This window comes from Protomyctophum parallelum (assembly GCF_964188405.1).
Source record: "Protomyctophum parallelum genome assembly, chromosome: 4".
In the NCBI taxonomy this organism is placed as follows: Eukaryota; Metazoa; Chordata; class Actinopteri; order Myctophiformes; family Myctophidae; genus Protomyctophum; species Protomyctophum parallelum.
The window spans coordinates 4,495,494-4,514,328 of record NC_139700.1 but is presented as its reverse complement, the minus strand read 5'-3'; the positions used below and the strand labels follow the sequence as shown (position 1 = coordinate 4,514,328).

Sequence of the window (18,835 nt, the reverse complement as noted above, 5' to 3'; positions counted from 1 at the left end):
ATGGAAGATTTATAACAATTTATTTCTTATAAAACTGCCTCAAAATAAAATAGAGCAAATAAATATAGAAATATAAATACTTTCATAGCAGATATTGTTGTTATTGTTAACAAGGCATTGAAGCATAGCATTATTTGGTGACGTATTCACCAAAACATCTTTTTGCATAAATCCTTTTGCATATTGTTTGTCGTCATAATTTCTAAAAGCAGTATAGCAGAAAAACAATATGTCTAGATTATACGATATGCCCTTATTCTATTGGCTTTATCCTTTGAGGAGAAAAATAAATAAAATAAAACAAAACATGAGTAAGCTATTGCCATGACACCAGTCTCTTGCTCTTGCTAAAATAATTATCTAAAGATGGGTTTCAAGCCATGGAAATTTAGGTCAAAATATTGCATAATTTGTTATCAGTCTGAAGAGGTTATTTCTTGTCTCTGAGATGTCATGATCCTGACTCTTAAGTGCATGCTTAAGCCTACTTCATTCTCCGTAGTAGCGGCAGTGTCGCTTTCCGGAAATCTGTTCTTTTTCAGCGAGCGACGCCATTGTGCCACACGGTATAAAGGAAGCTTTAATAGTCGTCTCCGCGGCTCACTACTTCTTTGCAGGTGGGCCTGAGTAAAATGGTGTGCTCATACTGCGCGGTGTAGCTGCCCTTGGTGTCGCAGAGCGGTGGATATGGGTCTATGATGCCAAGGTCACACAGGTTCTTAAGCGCCATCAGGTACTTGCTCTCACCCAGGCGGTCCAACCAGCGGCGACAGAATGCCAACGTCCCAAAGTTCTCATTGATCACGTTCAGCAGATGTTTAGCCCTGGGAAGCCTGTGCAGTGCCACGAGAGGAAGACAAGGAGGACAAATGAGTCCTAATCAAAAATGTAGATTGCTTATTTATGGACTTTAGCTGGCACTACATTACGTTATGCTCTCAATGAGAAGAAAAGGGTCCCGCATACCATCTTTCACTTTCACAGCAGTAGTTTTATTAGATGACAACGTTTCGGTCTAAACGACCTTCATCCGGTGATTACCGGATGAAGGTCGTTTAGACCAAAACTTTGTCATCTAATAAAACTACTGCTCGATAAGTGAAAGACTCGCATTTGGTTGCCGACTCCGACGCACCTGTCCTTGTAGGAGTGCACAAGGCCCTTTTCCTTACAAAGTTATGCTCTCAATAAAATGATCTGCACTCACTAGCAAGGTTTGCTATTGAAGTACAAATTTACAATCACAAGCACAAACAAGAATGCGACGAGCACGTCGACCTAAAAATACATTTTCTAACACATTCTGACCGGGCACCCATTTTGGTGTCAGCATCATGTTGTGCTTTAGCTATTGAAAAATAGCAGATCTACAAGCTCATATCGCGCCACCGAGTGGCGCGATACGAGCTTGTAGGTCTGCTATTTTTGAAAAATCGAAGAGCGACTGACATTTCTAGAATCTGATCTGAGGTCAGAATGGGTTAATCAGACCAGTGTGTGTCCAGTGGAAACCTCGTATGAATCTGATCTCAGGTCAGAATGGGCTAAATCAATAAAATGCTTCAAATATCGGCACCGATATGAGACAAAGGAAGGCAGCAGTTCCGACCTTATTGGCACGTGTCCTACATTGAAGTTTTTCATGTAATGCGAACACTCCATGTCGTCATAGACGGCCCCTCTCCCTGTACTGCCAAACGTCTCGATGGCGTACGCCTCACCTTCCTGCGGGGCAGGGAAAGAACACACTCACCTTTTGGCAATCAAACTCTGAAATCAGGGTTATAAAGCCCCATTTATACTCGGTTGTACCAAAAATAGGAAATAGGAGATCTACAAGAGAGTACTGTAGATCTGCCACTTTCCGCATGCAACCACCGCCGTACCACGCAAAAAAATTAAGCACGATGCACTTTTCTTTTTTAAATCATGGACATTCACTGAATACAATTCATTCAATCAGAGTACAGTACAAACATGAGATCAATAGAAAAGATAAGAACAGAGTCCAACACACTGTTACTTCCTCGCACAGTTCATTGCAGGATTACAAGATTAATGTTTAAATCAACAAAGTATCTTCATCAGGATCAAAATAGTATCATAGGATAAGGTTTAATCCTGAAGGAGTTTGGTGATCGAAGCGTTGATCTCGTGACCTTGCAATAAAGAGTGGGAACTGGGATGAAACAAGCACCATGTGTCCCTCCACATAGTGCTTGTTTCTAGTTTTTTATGCTAATTAATACATTATCACACAATGGAAGAAGTTTTTTTTACACATTTTTCTTTTGAAAGAAAATACATTTTGTCAAAAGGATCATACGTAGGCCTTACATTAGCATTTCATGTATTCCCTGAATTATTATTAAGCCTAGAAGCCCCATTTTCTTCCACAAGCCATATTTAATGCAAGCTGTGTCCACTCCACACACCGTTATAGAAAGGTAATCACACAACGGGCATAATGAAGAGGTAATTGAAAGAAGAAAAATGACTCAGACCACGAGCAAATCTTTTTCCGGGAAGAACTCTGAGAAAATGGATTCAATAACTCAAGATGTCAGTATAGTCGACATGCTGCTGTGCATTGTATTAAAGACAGGAGTGCAGTCTGTTATGTGAATGAAGTTGCCGGTGTTCACCAGTGTTTCTGCATCTCTATCAGCGCGTGGCTGTAGGTGGGGGTCTCTGTGGTATTGGCTGATAACACTGCAACACCCTCTGCAACACCCTCCCTCGACAATCAGTCAAAGTGCTAGCAGCCTTGTGGCACGCCCCAGCTGCCACTCTCCCGTCGTCACACGCAGACGACAGTAATGGCTCCGTTACACCAACAAACACACTCCCAACAGGAAATATCAACATACACAACGTTGCCACATCAGCAAAGCCCCCAACATCACCGTCACCATCCCCCCACTCTCCTGGAACCAGCAGGTAAAAAGCTTGACTCAGCAGCTTGGCAGTTAAAATTCTCAGTTCTGTCCACAGGGCCCACGAATGCCCACGAAGCAATGCTTTTACGGCGCAATTACTTTAGGGCCTGTGTTGCTATACTTCATGGTATCTAGTGACTCCACGAATGGTGTAATTAAAGTGCGACGACTAAGGAGCTGCCACAGCAAGTAAATTGGAATCACTTGTCCACGCCTTGACCGTAACCCTAACCAGCCACAAGTTCTTCGGATTACACTTAACATTTAAAACAGGATTATTTCTATTCAAGGTCAGACCGCACCGGTAAAAAGATCAACCGAGTCCATGGCCTCATTCTCTGTTTGCAGAATCCATTAGCGGAATCCCAAGACTCAGCAAATTGTCAAAGAACCATCCCAATGCATTTGACTAATATAAGCCTCGTTAAAAGATAACGTTTAAGATGTGGACATGAGAGCATATACAAACCTCCATCCTGGTGGCTTCCCCACCTTTGACAATAGGAACTGTTTTGCCTGAGTGTATCCTGTACTGTCCAATAGAGTGGCCATTGAGATTCCTAATCGGTTTCACTGTAGAAAGGAACGAGTGGAAAGTTTGATAAATACGAGATGCCGTCTAACGTGTACACGACGAAAGAGAGATAAATGACTCCGTCTTCACCTTGATATGTTTTACCGTCAATCTCCACTTCGTACGACTCCATGACCTCCTGAATGGTCTCGCCGACGTCACATAGGCGCACATCAATCCCCGCACACTGAGGACAGAAGAGGTGTTTACACTTTACATGGATGCAAATAGCATTATTCTTCACCAGCCAGAGTAATCTCCGGCAGGACCATTTGTGATGCCTATAATTTAATCATGCTAACAGGCATGTGCCTTACCTTGATGCCAGTGTTAGTAGCATCTCTCACAGCCTCCAGCAGCCTGTCATACTTTGGATTGAAAGTGACGGTGAAGGCACAGTCTATTATTCTGCCTGGAAGATCAAGCACAGTCATTATGATCGAAGCTGTTGTGGGGTAATTGATTTATACCAGTGAGTCTCAAACATTTTTATATAAAGGACCCCCAAATTGTTACATATTAGGCTACGGACCCTCCCATTTGAACATTATTTTGTGCACAGGGTCCCCGATAAGATAACTTGTTGTTGTAGATTAGATGTATTACTGAATTCAGTACAGAACATAATCTATACTGTAGGACAGGTTGAGAGAGTGAAACCTAAAGTAATTATTCTAAGTCATGAATTTTCTCATTGGACTGAAGCAGGTGAAATAACAGTGAAGTTTACCACTTTCAACTTGGTATCCATGTTTTGGGCATGTCAATAAAGTCTGTTATTTTAGCTATTTTCGAAGGGGAAAAAAAATGCTTCTCCTGGAACTCCCTCGAGAACACCTGAGGGTCCCCGAGTCCCACTTTGAGAACTACTGTTTTAACCCATTCTGAACGGGCACCCATTTTGGTATTCGCATCATGTTATGCTTTAGCTATTGAAAAATAGCAGATCTACAAGCTCATATCGCGCCACCGAGTGGCGCGATACGAGCTTGTAGGTCTGCTATTTTTTGAAAAATCGAAGAACGACTGACATTTTTAGAATCTGATCTCAGGTCAGAATGGGTTTAATCAGACCAGTGTGTGTCCGGTGGAAACCTCGTATGAATCTGATCTCAGGTCAGAATTGGTTAAAGTTTTAGAGGTGGCTTGCTCAGTCAGTCGATGCACGTCGGCAGCCATGTGTTCCTTGGGGCAGGTTCAGATCCCTATCTCTGATGAAAAATAGGAACAATCGCATCCCGATGTAAGTTTCAAAGCTTCTTTTTGATGCATCACAGCAGCAATCACAGGAACAAATGTGTTCCAGCTCTTCTGGCCTTCGTCAGCGTTTCTGTCTTCGCTGCCCTTGGTTTTCTGTCCCTCTACTGTACACTCTACTGTACACTGACTGACCTATCTGGAGATAAAAACATAAAACGCCAAAAGCGAGTCTTATTCAGCAGCCATTTAAGGTGACAATGACCATAAAAACGGGGCTGTTCATTTATAGGAGCTATTTATAAATGAAATAAGATTTCTGCAATAACCTTTTGGCAATGACTGAAACGACACTACTATTTGATCTAACATCTCTCCTATCGAAGATAATCAGATTTTCTTTTACATTACATTCATGTTTATTCTATTTGTATGATTATATTCATGCATATTCTATTTGTATGATTATATTCTTTGTTACACCATGATGCATTTCCTTGTGTTTTTACTTTTTAGCCCCACAAAACAAATGGCTGTATGTGGTTTAATGGAGATCAAAGTTCTCTAGTGAGCTGTGAAGATACTGGTTAAAGGGATTGTAACATTAAAAAAAAGGTTTTCAAATTGTTCTTGTTTTTTTTTGGTTTTCTAATATCAATTGCACCCAAAAAACATGAACTTTTAACATTCAGTAGATTTTCTGTGATCTGGGGTTTTCTGGCTCAAACAGGTGCTCTGATTTGCCGGCAGTAAGTGACATCACTTACTGCAAATCCCATATATGTCAATGGGATTTGCCAGCAGATGTCACTGTTTCACTGTGTTGCCTGTTTTCATTGTAGCTCAAAAGGCCCAAAAAACCCCAAAGAAAACTTCAGACCACAGAAAATCCACTGAATGTTCAAAGTTCAGGTTTTTTTGGGTGTAATTGAGGTCATAAAACCTAAAAGAAAAAAAAAAAATTTTTTTTTTCATAAAACCTTTAAGCCCTAACCACATCAAAGGGTCGCCATGCAACTCCTTGGGTCCAAACGGTTGCAAGGAGTTGCATGGTGACCCTTTGTGTGTGGTTTGGGCCATTGAATTCCATGCGTTGAATCACTTGGGACGACGTGCGTCAACGTGCAACAGGACATATCACACCGCAGGGACAGCGCTAAAACCGCCTCGACCCTTTGGTGTGGTTAGGGCTTTACTCACCGGCATTCCGAAGCCTGCTATTCCGACTACGCGGAAGCCACGTATAGTCGAGCTGGCGGTGCGTCTGACTTTGACTCTGTTCCCAAAGATACTATGAATGATACTGTGCCCGCCCCGTGGTAATGCTTTGGGCATCAAAATGTCTTGGATGCGTCAGTAAAGAAAAGCGTAATCTTTTTGTATATAAAAAGGTTAAAGTTCTATAGTCTCTATATTGTGATAGTAATCATTGCTATAGTGTATGTTCTGAAACAGTGGTGTCCCTCGTCTCCGCAGTATTCCAGTTTTGTCTGCTCATTTCTTTGTGTCATCACTTCCAATTTGACTGTTTGAGTTCCCTCTCCCGATTGGAAAAAATCACACCCGTGTGAACTGAGTGGTGCAACTCCGTGTGGGGGGTCCCCGGAACTTCCAGACCCACAGGAAAGCACCTAGGGTGGCGGGCCGGTTCCGGCGAGCCGCCCCCCCGCTTCCGAAACGGTCGAGAAATGACAGAGTTACTTGCTTTGAATTGAGGTAAACTGAGAAAAGTTTTATCGTCCCATAGCTGGTGGTGACGGAAGCGTTGCATAGCAACCGGACCAATGTTAAAAGCTGCCGTGGGGCTCAACCATTATACACAAAGAGTATACGTTGGCGTCCGTATATATACTGACCTAGCAAATAATGTCCCCTAGCGGCGGGGTCCGTATACGGACCTGGCGCAAAAATAATTAATATGTGTGTGTGTGTTAAACTGTGCAACAGTGACAGTTGGTGGTGAAAACCAACCAAACACTATTTGGTTGGCAGACCCAGACCCAGCCAGCCAGCCAGGGACCCAAGGACACACAAAGCTCCGCAATAGAGTGGTTGCAGCACTCATTTTCTCTTTAACCCATTTCTGACCTGGGATCAGATTCAAAAAATGTCTTCTACATCCTGACAGTTTTCTGAAAAAGCTGTTTATATGTCAGTCGTTCTTCGATTTTTCAAAGATAGCAGACCTACAAGCTCGTAGAGCTTGTAGATCTGCTATTTTTCAATAGCTAAAGCATGACGTAATGGGTTCCTGCCCAAAATGGTTTAAAGAGCTGGAGAGTTGCTGAACAATCACAGATCAGCAATTATTACTACCAGAATATAGAGCTATTTAACTTAATTTAGCACAAAAATAAGAGCCTGAGAAAAACAGTCCACATACTGAGATTGATGCAAAAATGCTGTACAGTTAAGACTTAGTTAACCTCTACTGAACTTTCTAAAACAGATAGCTCCAGTCCTTCATCATGACCTTCTGCAGAGTTGTAAAATACTCAATAAACAGGGCCATACTGTATCTATTTTTTGTGCCAACATCTTTTTTACAATATTCACATTAACGTTCTAAGGATGTATTAACACCTCGCCTCAATGCTGTGTGATGTCTGTCTTGTCTGAAATTCCGCGTAGTCTATTCATTCCTGTTTATGAAACTCCTCCTTCCGTATATATATATATATATATTTTTTGAGGGGCACCAGCCCCTCCTATACACAGGTTTAATGTTTGTCTTTAGTTCAATGTTTGTTTTGTAAACGCCATTGACAATGAAGGGAAAATGTACATCATAATGTGCCTCATTACGTCATGTTGTCTCTTTATTGTTAATGGTGGTTGGCACCGCTTGTTTTACATAACCATTACATCACCTAATCAACATGAGTTAGGGCCTGGGCCGTGGCTCAGTGGTCCAGGCAGGCTGGCTGCCGGAAGTACCGTCTATTTCCGCATTTTTTCGCTGATTCAGCATTTGGACACCAAATTTTGGTGTCCAAATGCGGAAGTGCAGCTGGGCTTTAACATTGGGCGCTCGGTTGCACGGGGTTTTCCTCGTCAAGAATCCACGGGTCCGCCTGCAGTCCTTCCTCTTACCACTAGGGCCCAGCGCTTCAACATTGGAGTGCATAGCTGGCCCCTAAGTTGCTTCCCCCCCATCTCTCTCCCCATTTCCTGTCAGCCTACTGTCTGTCCCTCCATAAAAAATATAAAATAAAGGCGAAAGCTACAACAAAAACATAAAAAAACAATCATGAGTTAGACTTTAATATATTAGCGCCCCTCACTTCACACAGGTCTGATTGTTTCTCTCCAATGCATGGCTTTTGAAGATTACGTCATATGCCAGCCAAGTCTATGGACTTTGAGGATATTCCAGTCCTATTCATTTTGTGCAGGAAACAGCAGAATACATCATTTCATTCAATTATGTCGCTTGAATATAATAATATTTTATTTATTGAGCGCTTTTCAGGGTAGTCAATATATTAAATTATTGTTTCAATTCATCCGTGAAATGAATCCTTGTGTTGAACACTAGGTAATTAGGTATATTGTGTGTATTAAAAGTAATTACAGGCATCACACAGAGTTCAGTGGAAACAAGGCGTAAGACTAGCGAGTATATGTTTTATGTCCGAACTCACTCACTCACACACACACACACACACACACACACACACACACACACATACACACACACACACACACACACACACACACACACACACACACACACACACACACACACACACACACACACACACACACACACACACACACACACACACACACACACACACACACACACACTTGAAGTGTTTTGAGTCTCTACCCTGAATAGCCTATCTGCGGATTCAAGAATGGCTCATTCTCTCAGAGCACACATAACCCCGGTATTAGCTGGACTGCATTGGTTACCCATCAAGGCCAGAGTAGATTTAAAAATCCTTTTAACCACCTTTAAGGCACTTCATGGACTGGCCCCACTGTCACATCATCGACCTTTTAAAGGTTTTATGACATTCATTTTCATTTATTTTTCTTTTTCTTTTTTCTTTTAGGTTTTATGACCTCGATTACACCCCAAAAAACCTGAACTTTGAACATTCAGTGGATTTTCTGTGGTCTGAAGTTTTCTTTGGGGTTTGGAAGCCTTTTGAGCTACAATGAAAACAGGCAAAACAGTAAAAACAGTGACATCTGCTGGCAAATCCCATTGACATATATGGGATTTGCAGGATCTTTATATCACAAACAGCAGGAAAATCAGAGCACCTGTTTGAGCCAGAAAACCTCAGATCACAGAAAATCTACTGAATGTTAAAAGTTCATGTTTTTTGGGTGCAATTGAGATTAGAAAACCTAAAAAAAATAAGAACAATTCCAAAACCTTTTTTTCAATCCCTTTAATTCCTATAGGACAATGTGAGACCCCTCAGGTCCTCGGATAAAGAACTTCCCAGAAAGAAAATCCCAGTGACCAAGTTAAAGACAAAAGGTGATAGGGCCTTTGCAGTGGTTGCCCCTACCCTGTGGAACGCTCTGCCCTCGCCTCTGAGAAATTCCAAGTCATTTGCCATTTTTAAAAGCAGTTTAAAAACGTTTTTATTTCGTAAATACTTTCCCCATGTTGTCACTTGATTTCCTCTGCAGGTCCGTTTGTTTTGTCTCCATTTTAAATCTTTGAGTATTGATTATGACGTATGTATGCATGTATGTATATATGTGTATGTGTATATGTGTACATTTACATGTGTATATGTACGTATGTGTGTATGTACGTGTTTGTGTATATATATGTATATATATATATTTCTTGCATTATTTTACTACTATGTTTGTTTTAACCTGATTGTTTTATATTGTGTGACTGTTCAGCACTTTGTAACCTTGTTTCGAAAAGTGCTCTAGAAATAAAATGTACTTACGTACTTACTTACTAACTCATAACCTATAGCGAGCATGCATTTTTCCGATGCGAATGCAATTTGGAATGCCAATCAAAATAAGTGCGAGTGTATGTGTGTGTGTGTGTGTGTGGGCCAGCTGCTGTTCATTATCAATTGTGGAATTGGGTGATCATTGACTGCCAGATTTATTTCACCCAAAGCCTGGCAAGCCTTTTCATCTTACCTTTGCAAGACATGTTTGAGTTGTGCTCCAACCACTCCAAGGAACAGCAATATACTATGGGACTATACCCGATGTTTAGAGTAGGGGAGAGCCGCCAAGGATGTAACATTTTGCACGTTTCATTTTTTTACTCAGAGATCCGTTTATCTACACATGTAACGGACCTACACATGTCTGCTACCATAAACCACTTCAAGTTATTTTTTTGATGAAACAGATCGGGAGTTATTAAACCGAACGTGGACGCTGTTTCAGTGTTACATTTGCTGCGCATATCGGATTAATTGTAACGGCATGCATGATAAATGTAACAACGCTAAAAAAACACCATTAAACATATCGTTTTCAGCTTAAAGCAATTATATTTCATTAAAGCAACTCCTTAGCATTGTTTTCATACCATGGATGTGATAAGAAAATGTATCAAAAATAAGGGAAATATTAAATAGTATCGGGTGTACCAGTTTGGGCTTTTTTTTTTTTTTTTGGTCAGTTCAGTGGGGAAATACATTGATTAAACAAACGTTTGATTGATTGAGTTGTACAATGTTATACAACCCTACAATAATTTTAGAATACACTACACAATACAATACAATTTTAGAACATATAATATTGGCCAATATGTCAAATATGTAAATATTACATATAATGGTATTTAATGGAAAGCGGACCATTTGTAACATGTTACAAATGGCCCACTTTTGCAAGTTGTTCTTTGCCGTTGCTTACAGACCAGAATGAACGTGAATTCCGTCTAAACACGATGCAAACTAATGAAGAACATAAGCATGAAGACATCCATGTGGATTTTTATTCACCAACATCAAAGAAAAGAATTGTAGCACACATATACTCCAGGTGTAAAATTATACGCCTTTTGAAAAAAGTCAGTTTTTCGCCAATAACTCCCCGTAGGATAAAGGTAAACACTTCAAACTTCCTGGGCACGTAGAGTACGTTGCTGTACACATACTGACGCGATGGCGTCATGGTGGCGTTGACCAATCAAGAGATAACGTCCATGTTACAACCGTGAAGCGTTACAATCGTGGCGGCTCTCCCCTACCAGTAGGGGCAAAAGTGGTGCTGTTGTGCCAGAAACAGAGAGAGAGAGATAGTGTTGCACTGTTGCCTGCTAATTGCGAACGCAGTGAGCCACTTAGTATGACAGCAAGGGCTGAATGTCTGTGTGTCACGCTGTTACACCACCCGCCCGCCACCAGAGGGCGCAGCTAGACAGCAAGGGCTGACGCAGCTAGACAGCAAGGGCTGAATGTCTGTGTGTCCCGCTGTTACACCACCCGCCGCTGCTTAACAACGACACTGTCTGTAACTTGCTCGCTGTTACACCACCCGCCGCTGCTTAACAACGACACTGTGGCTGAATGTCTGTGTGTCCCGCTGTTACACCACCCGCCGCTGCTTAACAACGACACTGTCTGTAACTTGCTCGCTGTTACACCACCCGCCGCTGCTTAACAACGACACTGTCTGTAACTTGCTGTACTAGGCCCAACATAAAAATAATACATATGGGCTAACGTTAGCTAAGCAGTCACAGTCCTGTTTACTGCTGCTCAACAACGACACACCAGAGGGCGCAGCTAGACAGCAAGGGCTGAATGTCTGTGTGTCCCGCTGTTACACCACCCGCCGCTGCTTAACAACGACACTGAATGTCTGTGTGTCCCGCTGTTACACCACCCGCCGCTGCTTAACAACGACACTGTCTGTAACTTATTACAATTTACGATCTGCGTTCGCTTCCCGCGTTCTCGCGTCTTACTTGTTACAGAGAGAGAGAGAGAGAGAGAGGCAGGGGGAGAGGGGCGAGGTGAGTTGCACCACTCAGTTCACATGTGTGTGATTTTTTTGTAACTCATTTCACAGGGAAAACAATATTACATCATCGAGCCTCATGCGTTCTCCAGTTATAGCCATTTGAAAACAACATGCCTCACTGAGAAACACAGCAGAAAATAAAACACCTGGGAAATCAATTTACGTGAGAAAATAAATAAACAGGAAGCGTGGGTACATACTATTTTAACATTATTGACTTATACGTCTCCGGTGAGCTGAGCACCAATTGTGTCTTTGTCTATAGTAGAAAAATAAGCTTCAGTGTGCAATGTGTGTGTGCGTAACATTTTTATCAGATAAAGAATGGATGCTAAAAAAAAGTGAGTGTACAAGAGCCTTTTATTTACATTTACATTGGTTATTTTGTTTGTGCACGATTTTACAAAAAAGTGTTACTTTTTAAATCCCTTTAAAACAAGCCAGTACTGTTCGGTACCTTCCATGCATTTGCACAGGAACTTCCTTGTTTATGCAGGCAGTCGCTACTTTCTTGTAGAACTACTTAGACATTATTCTCGCAATTACATTTATATTAAAACCGTTTTAATCCAGGCAAAAAGGAGGAGGTCCAAACCTGTTCTGAGGACGCTATGGGTACTATGGGCACATCTAAGATTCCATGCGCGGCCAAAGGAAGCCGACTCCCGACGTCTTTTCCGGGTTTTTAGACAGCTGGTGGATGGAAAAGAAGCTCCACCCACGCGGCAGGTTGCCGCGTCGGCCAGATTCCCGGAAAAGCTTGCCCTAGCTAGCGGCAACCTGCCGTGTGGGTGGAGCTTCTTTTCCATCCACCAGCTGTCTAAAAAAAAAAACGGAAATGACGCAAAACACAGCTTCTTCTGTCCGCGCATGGAATCTAAAGTGTGCCCATGCAGGCTGACTGCTAGAATCCTGTTTTCACCAGACTGACTGGGGGATGTTTAAAGAGGCCGCTGGGAATAATGTCAACGAGCTCTCATACTCAGTCACTGGTTGTATCAATACGTGCAGAGACGACATAGTTTTAAGAAAAGACAGTTTGGTTCATATGGGTACAACTACATGAACGGGACGCTGGTTTCAGATCCGGCAACGTCACCGTGGCAACGTGCAGCGCAACAACAAGCACCACCCAAGTCACAAACTGTTCAACCCCTCTACAACGACCGCGGCCCGGGCGAGGGGGACTATACCACAGTGTCAAGAACAGCACCACCAGGTTCATTATCAGCTTTGTTCATTACGTGACAATAAAGCTGATTCTGTGATGTCCATGTTGCAATATTTGTTAACCGTTTTAGAAGGCAGGTGCACTTGACTTTGTGACTCACTATGTTTCTTAGCTGTTCTGAAGTCCACAGCAAGGCCTCTTGAGGCTAGGCTTATTGCTTTAGTAGACGTCTATGACGGGGCGACCCACTAGCCAAGTGCGTACCACATTGGCTCTAATACCTGGCTGACAGGCCCCATGGGGGCCGGGCCATTTGCTGTATGTCACCCCTCTACTCTCTCTCTCTGTTTCCTCTCTCTTCAGTCTCGACTATTATATCTATTTAAATAAAAGCTCAGAAAATCCCCCTGTGCCTTTTTCACGCAAACTATTCACATATCTCCTGTCGTGGAATAAACACATTGTGCAACAAGGCTTTCCAAATATAAAGATTCTGAAATGCTGAAGCCTGCAGCTGTCGAACTAATCGTTGAAATAAAAAATCACACCCGTTCAAGACCCACAGGAACGAGCCCAGGGTGCCGGTCCGGTTCCGGAGAGCCTGCACGCAATATGTGTGTGTGTGTGTGTGTGTGTGTGTGTGTGTGTGTGTGTGTGTATTAGGCTGCGCAACAGTGACAACGCTATTTTTGTGCTCAGACAGACCCAGCCAGCCAGCCAGCCAGGGACAGACCCAGGGACAAACAAAGCTGTCTATAGGAGTGGTTGCACCCCTCAAAAAGCACGAAGTGAGGGGCACTCTCAGCATTATATATGATTGGTCCACACTTTTCCGCTCTACATACTTACTCAGCCAATAAAATCATCGCTATGGGGTGATCAGCCAAACGAATCATCGCTATTATCCACACAAATACACAAAGCTGGGCATAGGAGGGCGCTATAGCCCCTCAAAAACCAATACTGATATTTTCCGATATTACATTTTTGAGGGGCGCTAGCTTTGACAAAAGTGAGAGGACGCAAATTGTGATTGGCCGGAATGAGATGATGTATGATGATAAGAGCACCCCTCACTTCACACAAGGTGTGATTTTTACGTGAATATTGGGGGCGATAACACTGTACTTGTGTCTTTGGTCCTCACCATTGATGTGCGTTCCAAAGTCGATCTTGGTGACGTCGTCGTAGCGCAGCACAGTGGGGTCTCCGGCGTTGGGGGTGTAATGAGCGGCGCAGTGGTTGATGGAGCAGCCGGTCGGGAAGGCCAGGCCGGCGTTTAGCCCGTCCTCTTTGATTAACCTCCTGGAGCAATCCTCTAGCTTCTCACTGCCGCGCAAAGATAGCAAGCCACAAAAGGGACAAAGCCATGACAAGGACAATGGAACAATCATCACGGCACACAATACATAAAGCACGCAGTACACACCATAAAAATCTGGAGTGTTCGTTTAACTCCTGAAACCTACACTTTCATTATTAAATGAACCGTGTGGGGGTAACGAAAAGAAAATGAACAAAACCCCACCATTTAAAAAACTGCTCATTGCAAGCCAGGTCATTGAACCGCAGAAACCTCAATAGAGGTAATAATATACTATTTTCAGCATGCTACCAAACAAAAGGCATTACGACGCCATCAAGGACTGGAAAAAATACATTTCTTTGACTAAAAATCTCATATTTAGTCGACTAAAACTAAACGAAAACATTTCAGATGACTACACAATGTGACCAAAACTAAACAAGATTTCAAAAGACTGACTAAAATCTAAAATCTAAATTCGCGTCTCTCTCTCTCTCTCTCTCTCTCTCTCTCTCTCTCACCAGATGTCGATCATGGTCATGCCCGGTTTGATCCAGCTCCTGACGTAGGTGCGGACCTGCCGGTGAGCCTCGGCCGCCTGCCGGAAATCACTCCACATCTCCTCGTTGGCCTCGTTCAGAACGCGCTTCTCATCGCTGGTGGTCCGCCACGCTGCGCTGCGCCTGGCGGGGGGACATGTAGTACAGTACGAAGGTGATGGAAGAAGTACTCGCATATTTCTACTTAACCCATTCTGACCTGAGATCAGATTCATACGAGGTTTCCGCCGGACACACACTGGTCCTGATGAACCCATTCTGACCTGAGATCAGATTCTAAAAATGTCTATTACATCCTGACAGTTTAATTATTAACCCATTCTGACCTGAGATCAGATTCTAAAAGTGTCTTCGATTTTTCAAAAATAGCAGACCTACAAGCTCATATCGCGCCACTCGGTGGCGCGATATGAGCTTGTAGATCTGCTATTTTTCAATAGCTAAAGCACAACATGATGCTAATACCAAAATGGGTGCCCGTTCAGAATGGGTTAACTAAAAGTATCTATGTCGCAATGTGGAAATACTCTGTAGTACTAAAAGAATTCCAATATGAAAAATGTACTTGAGTGCAAAGAGTATTGCCATCAAAATATACTTTTAGGCATACCAAAAGAAAAAAGTATTCATTATGCAAAATGTCCCATTTCACGCGTTTTCAAATGTATACAAAAATGTATTTTTAAAATAGCAGATCTACAAGCTCAGCCATTTTCAAATAGGCAACGTATAGGGCTGAAGTGGAAACTTAATGCATGTTTTGTAGTAACCAAAATATAGTAGGCCTAATTTATTTAAGTTTTCAAATAGTAGTGGAGTAAAAAGTACAATATTTGCCTCTGAGATGTAGTGGAGTATAAGTAAAACTATTGAAAAGAAACAAAGTAGCCTATACAGTAAAGAAAATACCTCAAAATTGTAGTGAAGTACAGTATTTGAGTATATACTTAGTTACCTTCCACCACTGGGCAGGTGTGAGAGGAGGTGTGAAGTTTATTTTCTCATTATGCAAATGTCCTGTAATGAGGGTACGGCTAGGCACATTACAGACATACTGTCAAAGTATGCTGTTGCACACCGAGGAAAAATCACGTCACACAACCAATGAAAATGGCTGTGTCTGGGAAACATAAGGTGTGAAGAGCGAGCGCACTCAGTGACGCAGTATAATAATAATAATAATAATAATAATAATCTTTATTGTCCCGAAGGATATTTGTCTTCACAAACTGTTCAACACCCACATCAAAAACAACACAGAGCACATAACAAGACAATACAAACATGAGGTCCCCACTGTGTACAGAACCATCCTATCGGCGGGGCAGTTTGTTTAATGCCATTCTGACCGGGCACCCATTTTGGTGTCAGCATCATGTTATGCTTTAGCTATTTAAAAATAGCAGATCGTATCGCGCCACCGAGTGGCGCGATACGAGCTTGTAGGTCTGCTATTTTTGAAAAATCGAAGAACGACTGACATTTTTTAGAATCTGATCTCAGGTCAGAATGGGTTCATCAGACCAGTGCGTGTCCGGCGGAAACCCTCGTATGAATCTGATCTCAGGTCAGAATGGGTTAAAGAAGCGATACAGGTGTCATTTGATATTGAAAGTGCTAGACGTGTGATGGCCTTATTGTATACGATGTGGAGGAGACCACACGGAGACCTACAATCCTACATATGAGCTGAAGAGCATCTCATGCTGTACATCATGTTGTAATGGCGAGAGTGAGGGACAGCGTGGAGGTCACATGCATTGCATACCCGTCTTTTGATGGGGGATATTCACACTCCTCTCCCTTTGGAAAGTCTCCGTTGGGATAGAGATCACAAATAGGAACTGAGGGAGGGTCAGTCTGTCCCTTCACTGCCCCAGTTAGGAAAAAAAAGCACAGAAGGAAACAGTACAGTAGTTAGCCTTTGTAGTTTGTACAGCATTATTCAACACATGGAATAATGCATGGATCAGCATGCACGGTATAGGGCATGCTGATAAGTTACTTACACAGTGCAATCGCAAAAACACAGGGTCACTCTCAGTTCACTCATATGGTGTATTTTATTATCAACAATACATTGGGAAAGCCGCGCTGTGAAAATGTCGACAAGTTATCACGTGACCGTTTTATATTCAGCATTGGGGAACTGCATGAACTCTGAGTGAACGTCTCTGAGTGCATGAGACTTTTGTACTGAATGAACTGAAAGAGAATTGATAGCAGTAACACTGCAACATCGCTTCTCTCTAAAGAAAGGAAGAGAGACGTGAAAAGGAACACGTTCTCTCGTCTGGCAGAGGAGAAAGACGGTGATGCAGCAGAACTTACAGCGTTTCTTTTTCTTCTTCTTCTTCTTCTTTTTCCCCGCAGAGTTCTCCCCTTCGTCTCCATCTGTTGAGAAACGTCACTTGTTTCGATGCAACTTTTTGAGGGCGACCATTCTGACCAACATTGACAAGGAAAACCATGAAGAACCTGCACAACTGCACTGAAAACTGGCCAAAATGTGGCCTGTATATACACTTTGAGGGAACTTAATCCTCCAGTGGAATTGTGGAAATGGTGGAAGATCAGGAGATCTAGAAGAATTATACCTTCATCTCCATCCTCCTCTTTCTCCTTGTCCTCCAAAGCTTGCTGCTCCAACAGTTTCATCACATCCCCAACACCTCCGCTGTCTCCGTTCCCCTCAGCCTCATTTGTCCCTGCTGCAAAGTCACACACTTACACACACACACACACACACACAGTGCGTACACATGTGCACACACGCGCAACGTCGCGTATGCATGGATGTGGACGCAGATGCAACATGCATGCACGCACACCCAACAGCCCAATGCACACATATTGCATGTGTGCACTCACACATATTGCATGTGTGCACTCACACAAACAAACAAACAATTAAACAATCAAACAAACAAAAAAACACACACACACACACACACGCGCGCAAACACACAGTATATGTGAGTAATCTTGGTTCTTTTCAAGCAAGTGCATCCACTGACAATGATCAGAACTTGGCAGAGTCCATGCATAATTTGTTTCTATACCTTTGGCAATCAATATCCCCAAGGGCATATGTACCATGCCATGCAGCATTATGACAGAGAGCGCGCTTGTTGCCAACAGTTGACACACAGTTGGGTTGTACGTTCAGCAACTCCGAATTCCACGATTTACCATAATGCCTCATGGGTATAGGCTGCAATTAGTATTCATGCCAATGGTTGTCATCAGATTGCACCAAAATCTCAAAATGTCTTTTTACAGATGGCACATGGTCTAAAAACTCTAGTCTAAATGAATGTATAGAACATGCATTGCAACTCTTGAATGAAATATATTTGAGTTGTTTTAATATGTTGATCCAATTACAGCGTTATTGTTGCATTGAGCAAAATGTAGCTATCCCAGTTCCAGATGAACAGTTTTGTCTTGGCCCCTCTCAGCGGGACCCATCACTTTCAGACAGACAGCGCTGGGACAGTGTAGTATAGCAGCCCCCTCTGAGTCTGACAGGTTGAAAAGTCTCCTGGCTGTCCCGCATAGAGGATGCTCTTGTTCTATTGCCTGGCACAGGACGGGGGGACCAATGTTGCGCTATTTTCTCCCTCTGTGATTTTCAAGATATACAAAGTGGTGCATCTCTCACCTAATAATGCGGTATTCTTGTTCCTCTTCTTTTTCCTTCTCCTCCTCTTCCCTGACTCCGAGGCGTCGGCGTCTTCTCTCTCATCGTTCAAGTCGTCCCCGTTGAGAACTTCAGGCTCCGCTTCGCGTTCCGTCCGAGGCTCCGCCATGATCAGCGACTGAGAGATGAAGTGACGCATAATAAGCTGCTGGGAGCCTCCAAGTGGTCAGAGATGAAACTGAAAGTGCATGTGCTGCTATGCCTGGAACTGGACGGCTCATGCTGCTGAGCCAATAATGCGCGAATTAAGAGGAGACAATCTCTGTGCAACAACTTGACCCGAATAGAGGGAGAAGAGAGACACTCCCTGTCGTGGGGAACTACAGTATTTTATCATCAAAGGAACAGTGGCCGTCTTTTGTGATAACGGTTACAGAAGTATTTTGCAGATAAGTCAAAAGTGAATG

The 18,835-nt window shown here is 42.8% G+C and overlaps 1 protein-coding gene across 3 annotated transcripts; it reads right to left on the bottom strand.

Annotated features, from left to right (window-relative positions):
- Positions 1–3: 3 nt before the first annotated feature.
- Positions 4–18,707, bottom strand: LOC310857798 (methionine aminopeptidase 2-like). 3 transcript variants are annotated; one of them, XM_083763689.1, is made up of 11 exons: positions 18,390–18,707; positions 17,323–17,451; positions 17,057–17,119; positions 16,494–16,596; positions 14,687–14,848; positions 14,007–14,188; positions 3,831–3,925; positions 3,604–3,700; positions 3,409–3,512; positions 1,610–1,725; positions 4–833 (listed from the first exon to the last, which is right to left on the bottom strand). In XM_083763689.1, exons 1-11 carry the CDS (start codon positions 18,565–18,567, stop codon positions 581–583), a joined length of 1,482 nt encoding a protein of 493 aa, XP_083619815.1. In that variant the 5' UTR covers positions 18,568–18,707; the 3' UTR covers positions 4–580. The 3 variants fall into 3 exon arrangements, with proteins under 3 accessions (XP_083619815.1, XP_083619817.1, XP_083619816.1); XM_083763691.1 differs by having other exon boundaries at positions 17,323–17,433; XM_083763690.1 differs by having other exon boundaries at positions 17,323–17,453; positions 18,395–18,707.
- Positions 18,708–18,835: the final 128 nt, after the last annotated feature.